Source organism: Argiope bruennichi, chromosome 6, assembly GCF_947563725.1.
Source record: "Argiope bruennichi chromosome 6, qqArgBrue1.1, whole genome shotgun sequence".
NCBI classification, from domain to species: Eukaryota; Metazoa; Arthropoda; class Arachnida; order Araneae; family Araneidae; genus Argiope; species Argiope bruennichi.
Genome location: NC_079156.1, coordinates 35,298,975 through 35,324,223, shown reverse-complemented (window position 1 = coordinate 35,324,223; position 25,249 = coordinate 35,298,975). Strand labels below are relative to the sequence as shown.

The 25,249-nt window shown below is 26.2% G+C and overlaps 1 protein-coding gene across 1 annotated transcript; it reads left to right on the top strand.

Moving 5' to 3' along the window:
- The first annotated feature begins 508 nt into the window (after positions 1 to 508).
- Positions 509 to 24,187, top strand: LOC129972464 (protein tumorous imaginal discs, mitochondrial-like). The gene is made up of 11 exons (XM_056086607.1): positions 509 to 861; positions 2,577 to 2,716; positions 4,125 to 4,208; positions 5,318 to 5,536; positions 5,892 to 6,044; positions 9,015 to 9,162; positions 10,379 to 10,443; positions 12,302 to 12,430; positions 14,064 to 14,179; positions 16,447 to 16,541; positions 24,004 to 24,187. Exons 1-11 carry the CDS (start codon positions 684 to 686, stop codon positions 24,093 to 24,095), a joined length of 1,419 nt encoding a protein of 472 aa, XP_055942582.1. The 5' UTR covers positions 509 to 683; the 3' UTR covers positions 24,096 to 24,187.
- Positions 24,188 to 25,249: the final 1,062 nt, after the last annotated feature.

Here is a 25,249-nt window from a genome sequence, read left to right as displayed (position 1 = left end):
TTACAACTATTAAAAAAAGTAGGAACGTTTTTTTTTTCAACCGCTATCCGCTTCTCGTTGGATTGACCAACCTTTTTCAATTGTCAGGACAATATTGCCTCAATTATTTACATATTTATAACTTAACTGTAATATAACTTATGTGATATAATTGTAAATAATTTAATAGAACTGATTTTTCTTCCTTCAGTCTTGATTCTGACAATTCTAAAAGCATTTTGTTTCCATTACAAAATTATAAAAATTTAATAGCAGAAATTCCTAAAGCTGCATTCACCTCTCATACAAGGCCAACTATTGCGCCCAATTGAAGTCCACGCCTACCTCAGACAGATCACGTCCATGAAACAATCATTTGCCATTGTCCCATTATTATCACGTGATTCTCCTGATATAGAAATGGTCTTCTATTGTGCGCACTAGTTGTCCCCGTGTGAACGCTGCTTTAAGCAGAAAACACTAAACTCAAGTAATTGTAACTGTGACTGATATTTATTTATATTTTTATTTTGTAAGAAGATGATGCAATAAAATAAATGTATATTTGCCTTCTGTGCTGCGTTAAATCGCGGGATTTCATCTTCGGTTTATGATATTAGTACGGAAAAACTTAGGAATGTTTAAAAAATTTTTTTAAAGAATGTGCTCATGAAATTAAAAATTTATTTCATTCATCGTTAATCATGACACATGGTCTTCGAATAATTAGAGAAGTATTTCTTTCTCCAACATGCCGACTACAAAACAAACTTCAATTAAAATCAATAATTTACTGTTGTAACACTTGTCAAACAAGGACGTTCTTTAGAGTATATTCTCTAAATAAGCTACCTGTTTCTGAAAATGGGAAAAGAATATCAAGTACATAAAAGTTTCAGTAATAATTTCTTAGTGTATATAGTTTCTTATTAAAAATTCTGTTTCAAAAAATAATTATATTTTTAAGTAAAAAGCAAATGTTTTATCCATCCATTCATAACTGTTTATTGATTGGATGGATAGAACATTTGATTTATTTTTATGATATTCGTATTTTAGTATAGACCCTTTCATCTGACTTAATCAACCGTTTTCAGCTAGTATGAAAGCTATCATTAATTCTGAAAATACCTTACTGAATAAAAATTCTATGCAATCTTATTTTTGTGATATTAATTAATTTATATTTTCTTTTGGATGAATAGTAATTCTATGCCCAAAAGTTCCTGTATTTTTCTGTAATTACATTAAGAAAATGTAAATCCTGTTATAAGTGTACTATAAGATGGAACTTTAGTTTAAATTTTTATCCCAAAATTTCAGGGATATCTCTTGGTTCAAGTTATTTTTCTGTAATATAATGATTTCACTACATTAAAAAATAAAATAAAAAATCTTGTTATAAGTGTTCGGAGGTGGTACGTTGGTTGAAACAAAACTATTTATTCTTGTGTATTTTTGGATGATCCAAGCTGTATGTAATAGAATACTAATGCATGGGTAAAATTCTACATTTTAATACTTCAACAGATTCTACATTTTAGAGAAATCAATAACATCCTAAAAATTTTCTTTTTTTCAAATAAGACATTAACAAGAATTAAAAAAAAAAATGACATTAATCCATGCTTTAGCCTTGTTTTCTAATATAAAAGAATTATATTGTAAGTTATATACATAAATATCTTTCAAAGGAATATTTTTATAGCACACATTTTGTTTTTCTACTTATATATTTGTCAGTCATTGTAAAAGTTGTACTATTTTGTAAGTTGTTCACAGCATTATCAAAGGGATGAAATTCAAAAATGGAATGTATTCAGGCTGCTTAAACAATTATTTTATATTCTGATTAATATCCAATTTACATTTATCATTTTGGATATATAACATTGTTTGGAAAGTACATTGTACATAACTGCCTTTTGCAAAAGTTTTTGATTTGCATTTAAGAGTAATATGAAAGTGTATTTTTAAAATTATATAAAGCAGATTACGTAAGGAAAATGAAAATTATTTCTATAAGGATTTTTTTTTTTAAAGTCTATGTAGAATGCAATTTTTAAAATATTATTTTTTAAATAAATGAGTTCTTTGTTTAAAATTCTTGTCTATTAAAATAATTTAATATGTCTATGTATATTTTATTTAGATTTAATTGCAATCCTTATTATATTTAATCAGTTATATTATTCTATTTGAAGGTAAATAGATTTTATATTAAAATTCATCCATTGTTATCCAACTTTGAACTATCTTATTTAGATCCAGTTTATAAGCCCATGTACTGAAAATCTCTGCCGTAGTGTTTTAGAGAGAAGCAGTACAGTGCAAAGATTATTATATGAATTTCAATAAGATACTAAATTTTTTAAGAAACTAAAGTATTTTACTTTTTTCTAAGTAGAGTATTTAAATTTTGAATAGTGATGGGAATAATGTAACTCGTGTATATATTTTAAAGTTTTTTATAAAATTCTTTATAAATTAATTTGGTGAGAAATTTTGGGAGGTAATTTGTTACTTTATTGTAATATTATATTAAAACCATCTCTGCTGTAGTAAATGATGAGTATGTATTTTCTATATTTATTTAGGTCCAATTATCAGCCCTATATATTACAATGTTAAACTCTTCCACCAGTCTCATAGCAACTATTCTAGGCCTGACTTGTACAAAATTCTTGGAGTATCACGAAATGCAAGTCAGAGTGAAATAAAAAAGGCATATTATCAAGTAAGTTTATTAACTTTATTTGATCATACAGCAATATGTGTTTTATCCTTATTGTTTACAAGCATTGACATAGCAAATGTGAAGAAGATGGAGTAAATGTGTTTATTGTTCATAAGCATATAAGCATTCATAACCATATAAAAATGATAAAATGGTCATGGCAGTAGTAAAGAAAATTTTAGTGAGCTAACTGTATGTAGCACAATTTAATGTTTTATTTTTTAAATTCATATTTGATATTAAGTGACTAAAATGAAAATTTTAATTTTTTTTTTATTGATTTTGTGAAACATTAAACAAACTATGTTTATTTATTGTTATTATCTTTGACAATTTATGTTTTATGCTTTATATCATGACTCTACATCATTTGTTAATTAAGTGCAAAAATTCTTAGAATTGTCAAAAGAGATTAATATTATGCTGCAATGTAAAAATTGGGGAAAAAAAAAAAAAAAAGGTTACAGAAATCAAGAAAACAATTTTAAAAATAGAATGCAAGTTTTGAAAATAGAGATGTATAGCTAGCTATAAGTAACTAGAAAATATTTTATTATAATAAAAATTTTTTGAAATTCATTCAAAAAAATAAAGAAACAACAACAACAACAAAAAAAAATTCTAAAAATCATTTTTAAATGTTAAGAGCTGTTGGTGTGAAAAAGTTAAGTGCATATGAATTTAGAAAACATAAAGCACAGTTTAATTTTTTATTATTCTTGAAATTTCATGTATGAAAATTTTTATTATGTAAATTTTATTTTTCATATACTTTAATATTCTAATAATTGCAAATTTCTCATTGTTTTTGTGATTCTTACAGAAATAAATGAGATTTTAAGGCTGAAATATGTTAATTACACTTAAAAAATACTGGGTACAGTTTAGTTTAAATGGAACCAAAAACCGTCTAGAAATTCTTTTGTCAAATTATAAATATATACTCAAGTGCATTATTATTTATTATGAAAAATTTTGAATGTGCGAATCACTTGCTATATAGTTTGATGATTAAAATTGCCAAATTTCTTTCATTCGCCATTAGAACTGACAAATACCAAATCCTGTTGCTTCCTTTTTTCAATTTTTTGAAATTGTAATTGTTTTTAATGAATTGTCTTTTTGTCTGATGTGAAATTTAATTTTTTCTATTAAATGTAGAATAGAATAGAAGTAAAAGAAAAACACATTCATGCACACATTAAATTTTATAATGTTCTTCTGTATGTATTCCATTCTTTTTTCCATTCTTTGAGACATCTCTGTTTACAATTTATATTAAACTATTGCCAGAATTATTTCCTAATATGATAATTTAATATTGGAAAAGAGAATCATTATTTATATTTGAAAAATGTTTTTAGACTGTAGTTTTTATATTTTTTTCTTTTTATATTTTTCATAACAGCTTGCTAAGAAGTATCACCCAGATACCAATAAAGATGATCCCGCTGCAGCAAAAAAGTTTCAAGAAGTATCATCAGCTTATGAGGTAATAATATTTCGTAGCTATTATCTTTGTTAATTTTTTAAGTGAAGTGCATAAAATTATGTTATTAAATTTTTTAAAATTTTTATACATTTATCTTAAATGGATTCATTGTCTTGAATAGATATCAACCAGAGTTACATGATTTATTTGAAATCATGATGGAGAAAAGATTCATTTATGAATATTTGAATTCCTTGCAAATGCAAGCAATAAGTTTGCAAAGTTTTATCACAATCAGATGAATGGTATGGCCACACATAAAATATGAACAAAGAAATATTCTTTTTTCTGTATTAGATATAATAACTGTACTATGCCTATAACCTTCGTTCAAATACAAGTAATAAATCAGTAAAGTTTTATCACAATCAGATGAATGGTAAAGCAGTGCATAAAATTTTTATATATTAGATAATTTGAATTTGAAATATGAAGAAACAATTTTGTGCATTTTAAAAGATTAGCAAATGCTATGCGATGTTCATAATTTCATCATAAGCTGCCATTTCCAATAAGATAAACTACTGTAAATTTTGAGCAATAAGCCAAAATTTAACTAAGAAATGGAGTGAAAGTTATGTCTGTAAAATTCCAAGGTAAATCATGAATTATGTTATGAACAACATTAGAAATAGAATACTATGCATCAACTTGCATTGTATATGTAAATTATTTAAAGTATATACTGTATATAATAGTCAAACTTCCTTACAGCTGTAGAATGAAAATTTAGGTGAATAATTATGAAAAAGTCTAGTTGAATTCTCTACTTTAAACTTAATGTCAATTGATTTGAGTGCCGTTAAGTTGAAGATTAAATATATTAGTTTTTTTTAATTGATAGATGTAATTGATTATTTCAAAGTATTTTGCATTTTTTTTCTTATTTATTGAATATATTAATTTTCGCAAACTTTATTATTAATATTAATTTGATCTGGACAGATTAGCATTCAGATTAGCATTCAATGTAACAGATTAGCATTCAATGCAATATTATTTATCCCTATATTAAAAACTAGATTTCATTGTAAAATTGAACAAAATGTGAATCTATTCAAAGCACTTGTTAAAATACATCTGTAAATATGATGTTTTTAAACCTACAGGTGCTTGGTGATGAGAAAAAGCGACGAGAATATGACGAGTGGGGTACTCAAGCAGAATTTGGCAATCAGAGAGGAGCATCAGCTAATGAATTTAGATTTCATTCTAATATTGATCCTGAGGATTTATTCAGGCAAATATTTGGAAATCTCAATTTTAATCCCAGAATGCAAGATTTTGATTATGCTGATAGTCGGTTTGGATATGGTGCATCTGAACATGTAAGTAAAATTTTCTCATTCTAATATTAATCTTTTTAAAATATATGTTGATAAATATCTACTATAATGTGTCATATTTACCATGTGATACATAACTGTAATGTGTCATAATTAACATGTGTGACTTTAGCACATCTTTCACTTGTGAAAGGGGAACAGATAATGATCCAGGCTCCTTAAATTAAAGCAGTTTAATTTTATGACAAAACAAACAAACACAAATTCAAATTGATGCACCCTGTCTGTAATAATACATTAATGAGAAATATGATGTTGTGATTCAGCTGTGAAGCATTATTAATCAGTATATTCAGAATTGTCTAAAAATATTGCTTATCATTACTATTATTTTTAGGTTCAAGTCCAACTAGAATTTCATGAAGCTGCTCGAGGTTGTCAAAAACATACTTCTGTAAATGTTGTAGATGTTTGCACTGTTTGTAAAGGAACCTGTTGTGTTCCTGGTACAAAAATGGCTCGTTGTGACCATTGCAATGCCACTGGAATGGTATGCGATTTTTATTTATTTATTAATTATGATTTTAATTAGTCATTATTTTACTACTATTTAAAACTAATGTAAAAATTCATCAATTTTTCTATTGAAAAAATTTGTGTATATATATATGTACATAGTTAGTTCAAAAACACAAAAAAAATTATAAAATATGCACGTAATTTCAGCATTATCATTCTTTTTGTCATAAAGTAATACTTTAAATTTTTATTCTCTTAATACTTGTTTCACCTAGCTGTCTTAAGATATTCTACATTCTGAAATCGAAGATTGAGTATCCTGCTTGCTTTTCTGTTGCATTAAACTAAAAAAAAAAAAAAAAAAAAAAAAGAAAGAAAGAAATAAAAAATAGTCTTAAAGTTTTAGGCCCCCCCCCCTCCTTAAAATTAAAAAAAAATGTTTAAAACTTCTACATTAGGATTTATTTCCTTGATTAACATAATTTATAATTTAATCTATACTTACAATAAAGTTGAATATATGTATTCATGTGTCCTGGTACTCTACAAGTCAAAGCATTTGACCTGCAGCTACCAAATTTGGCACATTTATACCTTGGAGATTAAGAATGTAAAGTTTGAAGTGATTTTTTTTGAAATTTTAAATAGAATTTTAATTAAAAATTAAGCTGAATTTTGGAGTTTCCTTACTATAACTCCTGAAAATATTAATGCAAAAAGTAAATTTTAAACTGTTTCAAAATTAAAAAAAAAAAAAAAAAAAAAAAATATGTTTTTATGATACCAGTTTAATAGTTGTACAAATTTTGCTGAATTTTGGTGTTTTTTAAAAACATTTTTCGCCTGATATTTTGTAAAAGATTACATTGTTACCTTGAGGTTCAAACTGTTTTCATTGTTTCATCAACTATATGATCATGCAATAATTGAAGAATATGGTTTATGTTTAATATTTATGTAATTCATGAGATGTGTTAAAAAATGAAGTTGCAATGTCATGAAATTTAGAAGTTAGGTGACACAAATATTTATGTTTTTAATAGCACCTTGATGCCATGGGATCAATTTCCATTAGAAAGGTTCATACGTACAATAAACAGAGCATATGTAAAGGGCAATTAAAGTAACATGGTTTTAAAAATTGATAATTTGGTGGAATCATGGACATCAATTTAAATAAATTTGAATATAACTTATGTTTCTAGTGAACTAGCTGGTCACCATAGGCAAATAGTTTTAAATAAATAGAAAGGCCCATTCTGTTGTGAATAAATTGAGTGAGTAATGAAAATTTGAATCTTACTATCTTATGCTACTCCAGTGACCATCTCAAAGAAGATAACCAGAGTCCAGAATCTTCCCAAGGCTGATTATCCTGAGATTATGATGCTGATTGTCCTAAAATTAACAGTATTCAAAATTTCATAGTTTGGTTAGATTTGATCATAGAAAATAGAAATGCTGTAAAAAAATAATTTTATGTTCTAGTGCCAATAATATTTCTCAAAGTGATTCCTTAGGAACAAAGGATTGAATAAAATTAATAAAACAATAAGGAAACTCATCATACTTTCAAATGTATATATATAATTAATACAAAGAAATTTTATATTCCATAAAACTCATTTTCAGCTTTATCAGTAATCTTGATCAAAATAATTGTTGTTTTGAGAATATTTTTTGTATCCTTTTCAACTTGCAATTAATTTTTGGAATCTTTGAATGGAAAGTTACAGATTGTTTTACAATTATTTTAATGCCCTCAGGTTATAGTGGAAAGAAATATATCATGTTAAATCTAAAAAATGTTGGTTTGAATGAGGAACTGAAATATAGCATTATGCTCATGAAAATGTTACATGTTATTGCATAAATAGGTAAAGAAATGCAAATTCTCTTTTATTTTGAAAATTTTATTGTACTTATAAAAAATTAAATTATATGCAGCAAATTTTTATATAATTATATACAATCTTAGCCATATAGTCTTTACTCAAAATAGATAAAGAAATTATATGTTTCAAAATAATATTGTATGTAACTGATGACACATTTAGTTTTGAAAACTCTTGTAGCTCTCTTTTTTAAAAGGTCACATATAATTACCAAATTACAAGGTCTGCCCAAAATAGCCCCAAATTGCTTTCAAATAGGATTCTAATATAATTACACTTAATTAAATTTAAAATTTTCTTTTGATTATTGGAGAAAAGCTAAAAACTGAAGTGTATTGTTTTTTTGAATGAATATATATATATGTATATATCAATTTCAATATATATCTATTAATGATAATATTAATAAAACATTCTAAAACTAATTTTTAAATTCCTCCTTGGCTTTACTGTAGCTTAGGAAACTGTAAATCTTTTTAATTTTATCATGGAATCAAAGTACTCTTTTCTAAAACAGTATAATGTCCAAATACTTTCTTACGCTGCCTCTTTTCTGTTTCCTGTCTTTCTATTCAATATGCTACTTGGTTCATGCCAGGCTTGTATAAAGAAATCCTTGCAAAAGCTAAATATTGTATTATTTTCTTAAAAGCATAAAGAAATGAAAATATTTTAAAGAACTATGTACCTGCTTCTTCAAATGAAATTTTGAGCATGCCCATGTTTGTGTGTAGTTATAATTAGTATAAAAATTATTTTCAAAAAATACTGCTGTATATTTTTTTTCTGGGAGAAGAAGAATTGTTTTAGAATTTCAGCTTTAAACATTCAAGTTTTAATGAGCAAAAATTAATTTTTTTTTTTTACCTTCCATAGTTATATGCAAAAATATGCTGAAAGAGGATTATTAATTGAAAAAAGGATAATTAATAAATGTAAAATTATTGTAATAGTTAGAACATGAAGTTTTTTCTTTTGTTCTAAAATTGAGGCTTTTTCACTCATTTAAAAGATAAACATACATTCCCAAAAATGTTATTAAAATTCTGATTTTAAAATTTATTTATAGAAAGTAATCCCAATGTAGCTTTGATTTCTTTAAATAGGAAACCATCTCTACTGGTCCTTTTATTATGAAAACAACCTGTCGAAAATGCCATGGTACTGGAATGTTCAATAGATATCCTTGTCTTGAGTGTGCTGGTAAAGGTTCCACAGTTCAACGAAAAGCTGTATTAATTAATGTTCCTCCTGGTAAGGTTTTTCCTTCTGCTTAATATTGATTTTGTTTTCTTTTATCTGATAAAAAGTTTTTGTATTATGATTTGGCAATGCATTTATCTAATAGTTTACTTCGTATCAATTTAACATGATAGTATTTATAGGCTGAATAATATCTGTAAATTGCATGATTAAATATGCAAAAATAATTAAAAACATTGTGCAAGGGAGATCATTGGATTTAGAGCCATCAAATTTGATTGATGGTTATTTTTCAAGTTGTAGATTAGAAAGGGTTTTTCAAAATTTTGGGTTTTTAATTAAAAATCAATCAGTTTTAATATTTTCTGCAGTAACTTCAATATATATTGTTGTCCAAGAAACTATGCATAATTTTAAAATTTTAATAATTAGATTTTTAGTGATAGCAGTTTTTATATTCATGCAGATTTTTTTAAGTTCATCAATATTTTTTTTAGCTTATTTCCCAATAATATTAATTTTTCTTTTTTGCTGTTCTTATATGCATGCGCTTTGCAACAATATGAAGTGCATTTTATCATAGTTGTATAATTAGTATTGAATTTAAAATAAAGATGAATGAATCCTTAAACAATATCATATTATGTTATTTTGAGCAATTCTGCTTTAAATTTTCTTAATTGTATGTATTTATTTATTTACATTTTAGAGACACACAGGAATCATCCTCTTTTTGAATTTGTTTCAAAGTAGATGAATAATAATAATTTGATTCAATAAATAAATTGCAGCGAATATGTAATAATTAGATAATGATCATCATTTCTTTGTAACTTTTCATTTAAGCATATTATGTTAAACTCTTATGTTTAATTGTTATGTTGATAAATTATTAAAAAATATTCTCTACATTAGTTCACAAAATCATTACTAAGGATTAGAACCAGATGAATCGGAATCTATTTTTAAAAAAAATTTATCAGATTCCTTAAGAACATAGTAATAAATTTTTGTTTTGATTATTTTAAATTTGTTTTTTATTAATTTGTAAAGTTTAAGGTTGGAAAAGTAATTTGTAAATTTGAGTGCTTCAAGTTTTTGAATATATTTTAAGTCAATTTCTGTTAGCTTCCATTGTTTGAATATAACAAACAAATACAATATAGAATATGTTTTAGTTGTTTTGAAATTATTTGATTATTTTTTTGTTATTTAATGTTTTTCTTAATAAATGAAATACAACAATTTTATTTTGCAATCTGGGTAGGTGTCGAAGATGGTCAGACAGTTCGAGTGAAAGTTGGAAATCAAGAAGTTCTTGTTACATTTAGGGTAATTATTTTAGATAATGCTGTTTTGTTATTATGGAAATACATATGGATTTGTAAGAAATAACATTTAAGCTAATTGTAATAATTGAATTCTGGTTCCATCATGAATTGCCATATTTAATCTTTTGTATGAGTTAAATTCATTCAGTATTTCAAATTTCTGTTAGAAATTAGTTTCTTCTCATTTTTGAATTCATATATTTGTCATTGCATCATAGAAAAACATCCTATTAATTTCACTTTTTGTCTTCTTTTAATTGAAAGAAAATGACATGCCTAGGGGCTTAACCAAACCTTTTATTTTTAACTTGCTTACAGTTAATGAGATTTCAGAAGAAATTATTATAAAATAGGGGACTTTTCTGCCCTAAGATAAAGCACATTTATAAATCCATATCAGTCATATATTACTTACATTTGCTACTCTAAAATTAACAAATATATGTATTTTATGCAAATATTATTTAGTTGTTATTCCATAATGCTCTATTTTTATAAATATAAAATCACCGTGAGTTAAAGTGCTAATAATTGTAATAATGGGAAGATATATATAATAAATGATTATTGTTATTTCTTTCATTCTAAAAATTTTGATAGATAAATTTAAAATAATATAAAGATATTCATAATATTTTTATATTGATTATGACAGAAAATTTTAATGCATAACTTTTTTTACATGATTATGTGATAGTTTGATTATTTTTGAAAGGTTTGAGAAGAAGTTTAAAGTAATTAATTTTATTCTTGTACTATTCTTATTTCAGTTGTAAAAGGATTAAGAATATAATTGTGCAAGATAATTTGCAAATATTCCTTTTTTTTAAAATCAGTTATATGAACATTTTACATCATATGACGTTTCTAATATCATTCTGGATTTTAATTTGAAATCTAAGATGTGTCGCAAAACTTTATATATATATGTATGTAACATTATTTGTTGTGAAGCATGATGCAGTTTGAAGACAGTGAAGATACTTTTAATTTTTGTGACATCGTTTTATTTCATTTTGATGAAGCAAGCATATGTACAAGCGATGAGCACACAGAACGACACAGAAAGGAATGAGGAAAAAGCTCTTGGACATTTTATCCCTGGTCTTATATAACCTATGATTTTGATAGGGAAAATATTTCTTTATTGTGCTAATGTATTATGAGATTTCAATAGGGATTTTCGTTATACACGTGGACAACTTAGGGGAAACACAGGGAGATTTTAAAAAAGAATTTGCCTCATCAGCGGTATTTTATCTCTTCACGCGCAGTGTGGGAAGGTTAGATTTTAGCTGATTCAACAATTTAACAAAGCTTCTCTTGAATTAATTAAGTAGGGACAGTGGAATTGGATCATGAAATAAGAGAATGAACTTATTATGTGCTAAATTAAGATAAAAGTTTGGAAATAAATTAAATTGAAATTAAGAGTTTAAAATATCATTACATGTATATATATATTTATTTAACCATATTGTATTTACATTTATTTGAAGAAGGATCTGAAACTAAAATATTCATGTTTCTATTATCTTCTGAAACACCCATTAAAAAAATATTTGTGATGAATTTCAATTAACATTCTGCAGGGTCTTTAGAAAATAGTATCAGAAATTTGAAATTAGAATTAAGTTACATGATGCAGAACTGATTAATAAATTAAAAAGTACTTAAAAATTTTATTAAGAAATTTTTTGTCTAATTAAAAAAATGAGAGATAACTTTTGTGCTATATTTTATTATAAAGTGCCCTGGGTATCTAGATACAATAAAAGAATTTGTAGAATTTCTGGAATTCTGTTCTATTATAGATTTATTGTTAGTTTTATTATAATTTTGCTTAATTTATTTTTTAGGTTTCTGAAAGTAAATATTTTCGAAGAGATGGCACTGATATACATACTGATGCAGAAATAAGTGTTTCACAAGCAATTTTAGGAGGAGAAACAAAAGTACAGGGCCTTATGGAAGATATAGTTTTAAAGGTCTGTCAGACAGTGATTATTTTCATTATTTATTTCAAAAGTACTTCTTGTATATATTTATAATTAATATGATTTTTAACTTTGTATTTTAACATGTATTTACCTAATGTGAATGTTACATAATATGAAAATTTATTCTGAGAAGATATTAATGGCACTATGTTTAATTTAAAAATGAAATCTTGAAAAGTAGTGACTTATAGTTACCAAAATCATACCAGAAGCAAGCCCCTTTATTATCTATAAAGTGTTATCTTCTTATTTTCTTTAAAATGTCTAGAAAAATGTTTATATATATATATATATATATATATATATATTAGTGTGCCGAAATATTTAAAAAACAGTGTATATTTTAATTAAAAAGTCTAAAGTATGGTATTCACATATGGTCTGTAAAATAGCTAATTATTTTTTAACTGTACTGCATGTTAGAAAAAAAATTGTCTCTGGAAACTAAAACTCCATGTACTATAAGCCCTTGATTTAATAGACCTTAAATTAATGGACTTAGAATTTCATGGACTAAAAATTTCATTAATACAGTAAATGTAGAGTTGAAAGCAAAAACAACAGTTGCAGCAGCAACAACAAAAATAAATAAATAAATAATGTGAAAGCAACTTACTGTGAACTTGTGTGCTCTAATCATGTGAAAGCAGCAACTGTCACCCTTTCTGATCTCTTATAGTATATTATTGTAAGTATGGCATATGCATTACAAACTAAATGTAGCATTTTATTTTAAACATCATTAATAACACAAATTATAATTTTATGGATTGCCTTTTGATTCAATTACTCAGTTAAAAAGTAATTGAAATTGAATATATATTACATAATATTCAACATTACATGTTGAAATTATATATTACATATTCAGAACTTGATTGCACCAAAATTCCATTTTGTAAAGAATTAAGTGTACATTGAATCTCACAAAATCAAATGAAACATCCATTGCCCTGATGTGAAAATTTAGAAATGTGGTGATGATCCAGGTATCATTTTCATTATTTAATCATGATCCAAAGTTACAATATATATTTCAAAATAATTCTAATGCAACTTCAAAAGGAAGAAAAAAAAAAAAAAATTAAACTAGACCTAGATTTTCCCATTTTCAGCATTAAACACACACACACGCACGCACACATATAAATTCTTGGAATGTTTGCTGTCTTTTGTGTCAAACATGATGAATTATATAAATAAAAATTAATGTATTTTTTTTTACTTCTTTTTCCTTTAATTCATTTGTAGTTATGTTTATATAGCATCATTTTGCATGAAGAACGAACAAGTTTTTTGATGTCTTTGTAAATTACAGGAAGTTAAAAACAGTGAAATATTTCAGTTTGAAATTTAATTACATTTATATAATAGCGTTTGTGCTTAAAAACTTTTAGAATTTCTTTTATTTCACTAATTTTTATAAGATATTATTTAGATAATAAGTAGCCTTTTTTTTGTTCAATCATTTGAAAAAGAAATGCTATTAAATTAAATACATGGATACATTTTATTTGGAAAATGATTGATATTTAATTTGCATGAAAGTTTGTAGTTGCTGACTTTTCATAGACATATTGTTTTATTGATTGTATTTATTAAAATACATCTTATATTTCAGATTCCTCCTGGCACACCTTCACATAAAGTATTTAGATTTCCTGGAAAAGGAATTAAAAGACAGACTGGTTATGGTCATGGAGATCATTATGTTCACATCAAAATTGCAATTCCTCCGTATGTTTCTTACATTTTATACCAACTTTTAGTTTGGCAAATCATATTTAGTGTTTTATATTCTCAGTGAAGATATTTATTTTAAGATAAATACATAACAAAAATCGTGAGAATTGATTCATGAAGGTATTTGGAAGTATTTAGTTGTCTGTAACTTTTTCTTTCTTTTCTAAAACAAAACAATGTAATCACAATTTATTTAGAAAATAGAAATTTCAAAAGAGCCTTTTTTAACAAAGGCAATTTTATTTACTATATAACTCCCATAAAATTCTATGAAAGTCACAATTCTCTTTCAAGTGCGAAAAATTTTGAGAAAAACTTTTTTGTGGCTAAACATATTCTTCAGATTATTTCCAATATTTTTAGGTTTACATTCTTATAAAAGCAGTAAAAAAATAAAAAATAGAATAAAAGATGGGAGTTTTATTTCACAAAATTACTGTTGTCAAACTTCTGTTTTAAAAGTTAAAAAAAAAAAAATAATAATTGGGTATCATATAAATGAAATTTTCCCAAGAAACAAACCTGTATAGCCATTGAAAGCAATTTATTTTGTTAAAATTTTTCTTATATTAATAAAAATATAATTATTATCATTACTTCATATTATATTAATTGAACTGCCCTTATTTATAAAATTGTATTTATGGCTGTCAGATAATTTCTATATTTATGATGAGAAACCAGTTTTGCTCTTCAACTTAAATAATCGACCCTTACTATAGGCAATGATTGTTTCAATAAGCAGTGAATCAAATTGTTATTAAAAATTTTCTCAATAAAATTGAGAAGACAAATACATCGAACATAATTCTTGTGAGTGCAAGAAACTTGTTACTTCTGAATTACTTTTAATGTAATCAAATAGATTATGTTATAAGGTTTTAAAAATAAGTAACTTATTAAAACACATCTTTAAATATTATTTTGTGACTTAATTTGTAATTCATTACAAATTGTTCAGTGTTGAGAAGTATTCTGAAATATATAAACAATATTTGCAAAAGGTGATCCTCTCCGGCCTTAATTTTTATTTCTTAATAAAAGAATTAAATCAACAATTAGCAAATAATAATGAATCAAATTATAATAACATAATTATTATTAAAGGATTAATTGGCAAATTTGAATACGTAGTGATATATTTTGTATTATATTCATTTGTATCTAGAACATGTTACTAAGAACATGTAGGTGCATGTAATGATTTATGTTAACCATTAAAGTCTAGTTAGTCTGTTGAATCTGTGCCAAAGTTATCTAGATACTAAGAGTATTTCAAATATAGTAAAACAAGTATTTTATTATATTTATTTATCATTTTTTACACATATTTAATTACAAAATAAAAATTGTGAAGTAAATATAAATATATTTTAATTCACATTTGGAAAAAATGTGCAGTTTGTTTATATATAAAGAAAATATTATTTATTTCACATAATGTAAATGGGCTTTGGATAAAATCCAGACTTTTTGTTTTCTAATCTCACTTGTCAACTTTCAGGTTAAAAATTTATTCATCATAAGATGAAGGATCCTGTTTTTCTTAACATCATTATACATTAACCTATGTCATGATGGCTTTTGTTTTTAATATTTTAAAACTGATAAAAAATTTTATTGCATAATTTGTGTTTTAATTTAAACTTTATCAAAACATTTAAAAAAAAGCCGGATTCTGGAATAGAAAAATTGTTACCATGTCCTTTCAATGAAATATTCAATCAATTTTATTGATGATCTATTTTTTTTAGAGCAGCGTTAATGATGTTTAATCCTGCTCTGTATATAATTTTGCTAGCATAATATCAATTAATTTTGTGTAACTGTATTGTCAAAATAAGAGATATCAAACAAGTCCTCTTGAAGATATAATTGATAAAAGTCTCTCAATGATTAAAATTAAGGGCAGTTGATTAGTTTTTATCATTCTTTCAGCAATAAACAATATTACAATATCAGTTTGAATTTATGTATGCAAATGTACTGATATGAAACTTGAAAATGAAGATTTTTTCTTCATTTGAATGCATTTTAAGTAATTCATCAGTGATACAAACAACATATATATATTCCTTCAGTTAATTGCAGGATTTGATTTGGAATGTGGAATTGAAAACCATGTTTCTATTCTTTTTATATATCTTTTCAATTTATATAAAAGTAGTTTTTCGAAGAAAGTTATATTTCTATTGGAATTTCAGTCACACTTATGTAAAAATGTGCTTCTTTTTTCCTAATATGCATTGTAAATTTTACAGGAGACTTGAAGGTGCTCAATATGATCTGATTAAAGCCTTTGCTGAGTTGGAACAAAACACTCCTGGAACTATCCAAGGCATTTCATCCTCGAAAAGTAATTTGTAGTGTATAAGTTTCTGTGCTTCTATTTACTGTTATATTTTTAGAAATATTTTTTAATAATGACTTAATTCATTTAAAAAGATAGGAACTGTTTGTCCTGACGATATTGAATTATAATTCTAATTATTCTAATTAGTTTTTATTTGTTCTCATTATAATCATTGTTTATAATATTGGAAATATAAATAAAAATTGGTACTAAAATCTGATTTTAACTTAGCCTAATAATTAAGTTAATTTTAATTGTTATGGCTCATTAATAATAATTTTACTAATGTTGTAAATAAAGATGAATGTTGATCTTATAATTATTGCATTATAAAAAGCTATGAAATTCTAGTAAGCTACAATTATTTTTTTTCCTTTTAATTATGTGTAATTTGCTTATGTTTATAAATCATTACTGCTATGAACCTAGAAATAATATTTTTATTTAGTTAAAGACTATTTAATCTCAGAAAGTATTGGTTGCAAATAATAATGTTTAGTGTGGTTAACTGCAGGATGCAGTGTCAAATAATTGATTTTTTTTGTTTTTTGTGGTATCTCTGCTTACCATAATATATAATAATTATGTTTGAGCAATAACTTTTTAGAGTAAGTCAATGGTTTCATTGGAATTTTTCAAAGATGTGCCCCTGAATTGCTGATATTTTACTGCTAAGCTATTTTTGCTTATATCTTGTCCGTGTTTGGGTATTGAATAACACAATAGTTTCTATATTTAATTTTAAAGTAGATTACAATAAATTTATTAATAATTCGAAATAATTTAATAATTCTTACAATGTTTTTAATCTTTTTGCATTTTTGGAGGAATGTTGTAAATAAAAATTTTCAAATTCACAATTTCCTAATCAAAGCATATCCTATCTTTGTTTTCAGTTATCTAATGCTTTATAGTAATTTCACATTAAGCATAGTTCTTGTTAAAGAATTTTATTTACATATTTTTATTATTTAGGTGAAAAAAATTGAAAAATCATTTAATATAAAGTAAGTGTATTACTATCATTCTAGTTTTTCATTACAATATCAATGGCTGTTAGAGATTTATAGTAGAAATTCGGCATTTTGCAAAAATAAGCAGGCAAGACAAAATAAAATTTCATTATGATTGGTATTTTATTAAAGCTTTACTTTTTGTATGAATTTTCCCATATCTCTTAGAAATATTTCATATATTCATTTCAGAATTTTTTTGAACTCTGAATTCTTTAACAATGATATATTTATCCATAACAACCATTTCTCACGCGGCTTCTTTAATAGTCATTCCTACAAAAATATTGCTATAATTAGAAAGTATAATTTTACTGAGAAAGGCTATATTAGTTGTAATATAGCCTTTTGGTTAGTTAGTTCGGTTGTTTAATTTACCGAGTATATAGTACATAAAATTTAGATAGTTGTTGCAATTTTTTTTTAACATTTTAATAATGTTATGCATAATGTTTGAAGAAAACAAAAAGAAATTTGTAGCTTCTTGATAAATACAAATTATATAGTTATTTTTTTTTTCCAGATGAGTTCTTAAATTGCCTTAATAATGTTGCACACTTAGTATCACATTCATATTCAAATGATGTCAAGGGATAATTATTTTTTGTTGTATACCACATAGTTTTTATGAGGAATTATTCTGTAACAATTTTTCTTAAAACGGCAGTACCAACCTTTTAACAATCCAACCTTCCAACCTTTTTAACAATCTTAGAATATACATTATTAGAAGTGAATATGGTATGCCTGGCTCATATATAAATGTAATGTTATATGAAAATTTGCATGCTACTTTAAACGTCTTCTTAAAATTGCATTGAAGCTCATAAGTTTATATTTTTCTGCTCTTCATAACATGTCTAATATTGGCATAAAACCTTCTTTGGGAAATAATAAGAACAGAAATAGATGGGTCAAATTTGAATGAGTTATAACTCAGACTAAATACATGTGACCATTCAAAAGAGTCACAAGAATAATTTTGATTTCTAATTGGAAAAGCAAAGTCATGTATACCATTTAACATTTGGAGGGGGAAAAAAAAAAAAAAAAAAAAGAGGATCCTTATTTAAATTTATATGAGACCAGATTTACATCATCTTTTCTCTTTCTTTTAATATTCACTACATGTAATATTCACGATCTGTTCTAGTGATACATCATTCACTGCTATGAAATATACAAATGGTTGTATGCAGGGGTGTTTGTGCTCCGGGGAAACCCCGGAATTCCGGGGATTTTGAACTTCGATACCCGGAAATTCCGGGGATCATCGTTCAAAAGGAAGTAGAAATAATAATGAATTATTTATTTTGATCTGGGTAATTTTGTTTGTTTTGAAAGCAGAAAACGCAAGGTCAGTGTGTGTAGTGAAAACTTTTCCTTTCTTTCTCCAAAGGCAGTGATAATGCGTGAAAAGGGGGAAAAAACTTCTTTTTTGTTCTTTCCTTATTGCGAGTTATGACTCATTCCCCCGGTTCTCGGACATTCTCTTCTGGATTCTTTTCGGTAAGTAGGCGTGGCAGAAAAAAAAGGGAGAGACTTCGTTCGACCAGATGTGCGATCACGTGACTCTGAGTTCAAAGGTCTTATCTCTCCTGGCGTGGCGCCAATAAGTAGATAAGGGGGAATTTTCGCCGTATTAGCTATTTGTCATTGATCGCTTCGCAACTTTTTTTTCTCCGCTGTGTAAAATTTTCGTTTCATTTATTGATGCACGTGTAAATTTTTCGTTTCGTTTATTGAAATATTTTTTTTATTTATGTACGCAAGAAAATTTCACTATGAAATTTCTCGATATAAATAGTGATATTATACAATTAGAAGAAGGTGTCCGGAATGCATTTAGGTGGAATTGGATTGAACGGAGAGATGGTAATGGGGATACCATCGGCACATGGTGCAAGAAAATAAATGTTGCTGGACAAGCATATTGTGTTTTTTGTAACTCACTGCTGAAGTATGGTGGGGAAGGATTCAAGGCTTTCACAAATCATTCTAAAACTGTGACCACATAAAATATTCAAAGTGCATTACACATTCAATGACTTTAAGTAATTATGCTAATTCAAAAAATACTGATGACTTACTGGAGACTGATGCTCGGCCATTGGATATAGTGACAAGAAAAGCACGCCAAGAGTTATTAATAACTTCGTTTATCGCCGAGAATTCTCTTTCTTTCAATGTAGTTCCCAATTTAATTGAACTCTGCAAACAGTTGAGCCGCGATCAGACGGCACTAAACTCGTTGGAAATGTCGAGGACTACTGCATGTTATAAGATGAAATATGGGCTCGCAAAAACTATTAAGGAAAATATCATTAAAACTTTAAAGGAGATTCCATTTTCTCTAAATTTGGATGAAAGTACTAGCAATGCTCAAGAAAGTATACTGGCAATATTGGTGCAGTTTTATGACAACAATCAAAATGAAGTTGTAGTTCATCATTTTGCATCTCTAAAGATGGAATCTTGCAATTCAGAAGCTGTTTTTAAAGCAGTTGTTAATACTATTGAAGATAATAATATTCCATGGGCAAACTTAATTAGTGTATTAATGGACTCGTGTAACACCATGCATGGGAAAAAAAAGGGTGTTGAAACCAGACTACGATCAAACAAAGCACCCCACTTATTAGATATTGATGGTGACACATGTCACACAGCTAATAACTGTACAAAAAAATTTGCTTCATGTTTTGATAGATAGATTTGTTTGATGACATCTATTTTGATATGAAAAGCTGCAGTAAAAGAGAAACATTTTTCAAAATCTGTGAATCCCTTGCCATTAAAAAACTTAAGCTCTTGAAGAGACCAGACCATAGGTGGGTGTACATTTTATGTGTTTTAGAAAGAATCAAAGATCTGTGGGATGCTCTTATTGCATTTTATTTTCACTACTTGGATTATTTTTCTTATGTTGAAACTGTATACAATAAAAGAAATATTTCTGCAGTTCAGAAAAAAATTGTTGAAGGGGTGTATTCTTGCTTGCATTCCCAACAACTCACAAAGGATGCTTTAGCTCGGAAAAAAAGAATACTAAATGGGTTATTTGTTATGCAAAACAAAACTTTATTGCATATGGCATTATATTCAGCAGTATTACCAGAGTTCAACACATATATTAAATTATTTGAAACAAAAAAACCAATGCTTCATTTAATACATTCCATTATTTATAAATTGATGGCAAAATTTTTCTCTTTTTTTATGAAGCCAGAAAATATAGAGTGCACATCTTATAATGATTTATTAAAGGTTGATGTCACAAATCCAGAATTCCATCTACCTAGCAAAGTAATATTTACTGGTGCAGAAGCTTCCACTCTTCTGAAGAAATTATCAAAAAATCATCCAATAGCAAAAGAATTCCAAATTTCTCTGATGAAAGCTTATACTAATACAGCACAGCATATGAAACAGAAATTACCCCTTAAAAATTCATATCTAATTAGTTTTGCAGCATTAGATCCAGAGCTAAGAGGTAAAACCAGTATAATATTAGCTTTTGAAAAATTATCTTTTATGTCCCATATTTTTAGTGATAATGAAAAGTCAAAAGTAGAAGCTGAAATAAGGTTATACCAGAGTGATATTGATATCACCAAAGAAATGCTCTACACATCTGATGAAAGTGGAAATCAAGTCAAGTGTACAATTGATAAATATTGGTCTAAAGTTTTTAATTTAAAAGATGATTTCACATATGATTATAAGTATCCTACATTGGCTAAATTGGTCAAAGCCTGCCTTAGCTGCTTCCATGGCCCATTAGTGGAAAGTGCATTCAACTTAATGGATACACTTGTCACTGACTATAGAACCTCTCTTAAGATTGATTCCCTAGATGCAGTGCAGACTATTAAATATGATTTAATGGCTTCTAAAGAAACCTCATGTGAAAAATATGGCTCAAAAAATCCAATGACTGATCCAATTCACAAAGATCTCTTACTGAATATGAACAGAAGTTGGAAAACATATCAAGAGGACTTAAAAACATGTATTTCAGATGAGTCACCTATAAAAGTCTCTGAAAAACCTTCTACATTAGCAGAAAAGCAAACTGCTTCTACCTCTGCATGTGCAGTTCTCGAGGAAATTTCTTCAACTGTAAATGAGAAAAATAAAAGTCAACCTTCCTGCAATTATGAAGTTCACCACAAAAGAAAGACAAGCCCACAAACATCAGAAAATAAAAAAAAGCAGCAGAAATTAGATAATTTTTTTTAAAGAATTAATTTACTTAATTTAAAATATTTACATAAAATGTAGTAGTTTATATGTTTGAAAATTTATGGTTATTAATTTTGCAAAAAAAGTAATTCATTGAACTTTTATAATTAGGTCATTCAATACTTCATAATTGTAATTTTTCATTTCTCTCCCCCCCCCTTCTCGAAACTCCAAAATGTCAGTAGTAAGTCCGTAAAAGTTTCAGGGGATTTTTTGGGGTCCCACAAACACCCCTGTGTATGTTTTGTGAACTTTCATCCTAATATTTATTTATTAAATGTTATTTTGTAATGCAAATCAGCACCTCATTTAATTAATTTCATAAATACCTATGAATGCTGGTATATTTCATGTCCAAAGTGTTACCAAAAAAAAAAAAAAAAAAAGCTTGATTAAATAAACATCTTTAAAATTGTCTTACTTTTTTTTATTTATCTCATGTATTATCACAGTTTGATAGTTGTAATTTTATTTCTCTAACATTCTTAGAACAAAACAACTTATAATGAAAGCAGTGTTATTCTTTAATCAAGAATTTCATTCAGTGAAAATAAATAAGCAGGTATCACAAAAATTTCAGCAGTTACAAAACTGGTTAATAAGGTTCAGTCTAAAATAATAAAATAAAATAAACCTCCAAAATAACCTCCAATGTAAGTTTGCAACATACATCAGCAATAATGGAAACACATATAATCAACAGTAAAAATGTTGGTATGATCAGTATATGAATGAAAAATGATAATGGGCTGTAGAAGATTATGATTTTATTTGTCTCCCATTTTTCAGAAATTTTAGCTTTTTATTTCCAAGAAATTATTAGGTAGTGAAAATCTTTTTGAGATCCAAGTTTCTCTTGCTGTTAATAGTTTCTGCAACATGTTAGTTAAAAAAATTTATTTGTTTATTAAATTTTGTATATTATTTCTTTGTGTTGATAGTAGGGCATTATATTTTGTGTGTATAATATTCCATTATTGCATAAAACTAAATTTTCCGTAAAGAATATTGCAATATGAATAGAAGCCTGTTAAAAGAAATAACCTATTTTCCCTGATTTTTAACTAAGATTTAGGAAACAAGGATGATTAAGTTTAGCTAATTTTGCTTTTTATTCAAAAGAATATGTGTAATTTTTTCTGAGCTTAAATTATTAAAATGGTTATGATGTTATTTACATATATTTTGTTATCTTCAGTGTATGAAAATCAAGATTCTATTGAATATGTAGGCATTTTCTAAGATGCAGAAAAGTGATTGGAAATATATAAAACTATTAAATTTTTCACAAATTTCTTAGAGATTCTGTAGAATGCTAAATGTCAGACCAGCAAAGTATGAAATCCATCACCAATGTGAAAAAAAAAAGGCCTGTTTTACAATACATGATACTACAATGTTCAATACTGGATATTATTGAACTTAAATTAATTTAATGATAACATTTTACTGATGAGATTTCTGATCTGCTATTTATTGTGCATATTTAAAGGACACCAGGAATGAACATTCATGTACAAAGAGTCATCAAAAAGTTAATACTTTCTGTGGCCATACTAGTAAAGAGGTTTAAATGTGATATTTTCTGTATTCTTTGTTTTTAAACTTATACTGTTTAAATGACTTTTTTTATATTGTGCCTAAATAACATTTGTCATTCTTTAGATGCATAGATAAAATGCCTAGATATTCTCTAGAATGCTGATATTACATATGTTGTTGATAGCATATTAATGATATTTATATTTATAGGTTCTGGCAATTAGTAATAGATTTCCTTAAATATCTTTAAAAACAATAAAAATTATTTATTTATTTATTTACTTTATAAAGTCTGAAGATACTATCATCTAAAAATGTTTATCTAGCTTGATATGGGCAGTTATTCTTTTGATACTAAATGATTTAAGAAAATTTATAATGGACTGTCATAGTAAGCATATTGTGCATTTAATTAACCTTTAGAAATGCAAAAGAGAAGCAGGTATTCAAAATTTATGAATATATTTATTTTATGCTTGTGAAATTCAGGCCATACAATCCATGCTTTCTGTTGCACCTCAAATATAATTTAATTTGCTATTAAAAAAAAGAAAACGACATTTTACTTTAGAAAAGTATTTCATTTTTATTCATGAAACTTAATGTTTATATATTTATGTTCCTAATTTCTTTATGTTACTAATTATTTATTTACTTATTTGCAGAAGTGAACACAGAGTATGCAGGGAAGGAAGGAAAGGAAGAAAAAGACAAGAAAGGAATCCTAGAAAAAATTAAGTCGGCTATATTTGGTTGATAGTTATGTAAAATATTAAAATATTGTAAACATTTTAATGTAAATTAGTGCTTCCAAAACAATCATGAAATAAAGCATTTTTACTGACCTGATATTTTTGCTTGTTATATATTCTAATGTTCTTATGGATAAGATTTTAGAATGTGTTTTCACTTTTGGTGAAAATAGTTTCTTGAAAATAGTGTTCATTGCCTTATTCCAATATAAAAAGCATTTTCGAAAATTTATAACACTTTGCACTAAGTTTATTACATCAGCTTGATAATTGTATCCATTCTTATTGTATCACGTATTAACCCTTTTAGGGGTGGTAGTCGCAAAAGATGACAACAATTAAAAAAAATTCTGTAAAAAAAAAAAAAAAAAAAAAAAAAAAATGGTTTTGAAACTTAAAAATTAGTTGGAAAAGTGCAATTGGTTTCTTTTCTAATGAATAGATGGCAGTCCGAGCATTTTTGTATTCTTTTTATTGTATTAATTTTATGTTAAAAATTTTATGTCGATTTTTTGCTTGAAATGAGAGAATTTTTTTGAGTTCTTAAGAATTAAAATTTTATCAAAATCAATCACCAGTTTTCTTACAAAATGGCTGTGGCCCATAAAGGATTATGATTTTATTTGTCTCCTATTTTTCGGAAATTTTAATTTTAGATTTTCAAGAAATTTTTAGAAGTAGGATTTTATTAGAGTGAATATGAGATAGTAAGTTTTGATTGTAGAAATTATTAATGAAGTTTTAAATCATAATTCTTTTGAAGCTTCTAATTCATTTAAGAACGATCCAAAGTGCTTTATTTCTGGGTGGTCTCATTTAGGGACACTACCCGTCTGGGATATCTGTTTCTTCCTACGCTTATCATGATAAAAGTGAACTGAAATGGTTTTGAAACCATTGTCATTATTACTTAATCTTATACATAGTATAGTGAAAGTTATAGTAATCTTCAAAAAATTCGAACTTGAGATCCTGATGAATCTCCACATTTTAGACCTCCCGAGTTTAAAAAAAACACACGTTTTGAAAATGTCCATTTCTTAGTCAGCTAGAAGGTTGAAATTTGGTATACAGTCTTCACACCAAATCTGCAGATTTCTATCAAATGTTGAGTAAAATCTGTTAAGAGGGCTGTTCGAATGTAAGTTGACATGATGAC